Raw genomic sequence first — 3,038 nt, 5'->3', positions numbered from 1 at the left:
TCTGAGATTCGGTCCCAGGTAAGTCCCAAAATTTTAAATATACTGTCAGTTTTAATTTCCAGTTCCTCGATTCCTTTTTCTCGCATTCCCTTTAGCAACTCATCATTATTGCTGGACCACTTTTTTAATATGAAGCCTCCCTTCCTTAAAATTTCCTTTATTTCTTGGTGAAGTTGTTTTCCTTCTTCAATATTTTGGCAGCCACTCAGCAAATCATCCATTTAAAAATCTTGTAAGATTATTTCAGATGCTGCTGGGAAATTGCTTCCTTCATCACGTGCAAGTTGCTGCAGTGTTCTAACAGCTAAATATGGAGCTGACGCAGTTCCAAAGGTGACCGTGAGTAATCTATAACTTTTTATTACAGATTCTGGATTGGTTATATCTCTCCACCAAATACGTTGGAAATTTACATCTTCCTTGCTCACTTTTACTTGCCTATACATTTTCTCTATGTCGGCAACAAGGCATATTGGGTTACCACGCCAGCGCATGATCAAGGTACGCAAGTCATCTTGCAGGGTAGGTCCAATCATCAAATTGCTGTTTAATGATTCCCCATTTTTATCCCTACATGAGGCGTCATAGACAACCCGTACTTTAGTTGTATCCTTCTCTTCCCGAATCACACAGTGGTGTGGAAGATAAACTGCTTCAGGTTCATCCTCTTCATTATTAGGTACAACTTCTAGATGACCTAAATCTAGATAATCTTGTATTACATTGCTATACTCCTTTTGCAATTTTTTATTTTTTGACAATCTTTTATCCAGCATGTCAAATCTTTTTAAAGCAATTTCTTTACTGTTACCATACTTGCATGGTGGGTTGCTGGACTTAAAGGGTAACTTCACAATGTATCTTCCATTTTCATCTCTTTTAGTTGTATTTTTAAACATTTCTTCACATTTTATTTCTTCTTCAGTTAACAACCTTTTTTTGTTTTCTTTTGGTTCAGCTTCTATTTCCCAAAACTTCTGCAATAAATCCCTTTCAGATATTTCAGTGTGCATACTGATAATTGAAGTGCAACATGTCTGTGAACTGCTTACATTGCTGTTCCCAACCTGGCCGGAGACTATCCACCCCAATGTTGTATTTTGGGCCATTGGATAGCCTGGCGGACCCTTTAATATTCCATTGATTAACACTTGTCCATAGACATCCGCACCTAACAAAATATCAATCTTATTAGGTGTATGAAATAATGGATCCGCTAGTTTTAACTTTGACAACTCTTCCCATGCTTGCAATATCACCTGTTTTTCAGGAAGGAAAGAAGTTAGTCTTTTTAATACATGTGCCTTAACAGTTATGTTATATGAAGGATCTTGGAGTGATTGTAACTTCAATAAAACTACAGCCTTAGATACTACTGACCCTTGCTGATCACCACCGAGTCCTATCACATTACTTTCAGTATATATTTTATTCAACTTCAGAAGCTGCACGGTTGCCTCTGTGATAAAGGATGCTTGAGATCCTTGATCTAATAATGCTCTTACAATAATACTATAATTGTTTCTCACCTGGACCTTAACTAAGGCCGTTGCCAATAACACTTGACAATGAATATTTGAGAAACAAGTTACAATATTGCTCAACTTAACTTCCTTTGGTTCTACGGTACTACTACTTTGTGCCAGTGCTTGTGATTTCAAATGACCTTCTCGTGTCTCTGCACCCGTAGGATGCAGCAATGAATGATGTCGCTTATTACAAATTTTACACTTAATAGGCAGACGGCAAGCGAAAACAGAGTGGTTACTATGGAGGCATCCAAAACATAAACGTTGATTTTTAACAAATTCACGCCGTGACTCAACAGATTCTTGTGCAATTTTTTTACAATTAGCCAATTTATGATTATCTTGACAAAAACCACAAGATTGAATTTTATTATTCACTACATGCAAATTTTTGACAGTATGACTCCTTGAGCCTTTAGAATTTTTATTCTCCAAGAACTCCAAAGAGCGAAATCTTTGTTCTAGGAATTCCTTAAAATTTTTAAACGTAGGAATGTCCTCCGATGAATCACTTAATCTAACCTCCGATAGTTTTCTAGATTCAGTGTCTAACTTTAAACAAAGAATATAAATTACAATAACATTACAATGCTCTGTATTAATACCTAAATTATCTAAAGCACACAAACATTCATTACTTGTATCTAAAAGCTCCTTTAATGATGATGCAGACTCAGTTGTTACATTTCTTTGGCTCATGAACCTTTTCAGTATACCATCTGCCAAGTATCTTTTATTGTTGTACCTCCTATCTAATTGGTCCCAACACATTTGGTAATTTTGTGATGTTACAGGTATGTGTCTTAGCAACTGCTCTGCCTCCCCTGATATGTGCGTCTTAAGGTAATGTAATTTTTGAACTTCGTCAATTTTAGAATTACTGTGAATTAAGGACCTGAATAAGTCCCTAAAACTTAGCCATTCGTTATAATTTCCTGAAAATATAGGTATGGATATTTGAGGCAGCTTGACACTTGTGCCTTCTTTAATATCCAAACCCTGGGAAGCACTACCACTAGGCCTATATTCACTAGATTTTTTTAAAATTTGTTTTAGTTCAGATTTATAATCAATATATAACTCTTCAGCCCTTTCATATAGTTCACTCGAAAAATATTGATAGGTTTTCAATTCATCAGTTGCTAATTCCACAATTTTGGTATGATTGTTCATAAATGTTGTAAACTGACATTCTAAACTGTCCAACCGAGCTTCTACGTATGTTTCTGTTAACCTAGTTTTTGGACTCTTTTTAAAGTTCACTTGAGCTTTTTCGATATTGTTAATTAAATTGGATTGCACTCTGTAGAGAGCCTCCATCTTGTTTTATCACTCACTGACACTCTATGACCATGAAACCGCTTCAACAAACCCGATGTCCCGAGTCGCCGCCACCGGCAGCAGACCTGCCACCTCTCGTACCGTCTCTCAGACACGAAGGCCGAACACGATGCTCCGTCGCGCCTCGCCCGTAGGACTCCGCTGGGTGCAGCTTGGCGTGGCTTGTAT

At 37.1% G+C, this 3,038-nt stretch overlaps 1 protein-coding gene across 1 annotated transcript; it reads right to left on the bottom strand.

Moving 5' to 3' along the window:
* Positions 1 to 221: 221 nt before the first annotated feature.
* LOC128199360 (uncharacterized) lies at positions 222 to 1,013 on the bottom strand. The gene has a single exon (XM_052888552.1). It carries the CDS (start codon positions 1,011 to 1,013, stop codon positions 222 to 224), a length of 792 nt encoding a protein of 263 aa, XP_052744512.1.
* Positions 1,014 to 3,038: the final 2,025 nt, after the last annotated feature.

Source organism: Bicyclus anynana, chromosome 23, assembly GCF_947172395.1.
Source record: "Bicyclus anynana chromosome 23, ilBicAnyn1.1, whole genome shotgun sequence".
In the NCBI taxonomy this organism is placed as follows: domain Eukaryota; kingdom Metazoa; phylum Arthropoda; class Insecta; order Lepidoptera; family Nymphalidae; genus Bicyclus; species Bicyclus anynana.
The sequence above is the reverse complement of the archived record's forward strand: the minus strand, read 5'-3'. Positions and strand labels throughout refer to the sequence as shown.

Excerpts from the sequence above, each read along its gene's own strand:
- LOC128199360 (XM_052888552.1), bottom strand. The coding sequence starts at position 1,013 with ATGCACACTGAAATATCTGAAAGGGATTTATTGCAGAAGTTTTGGGAA.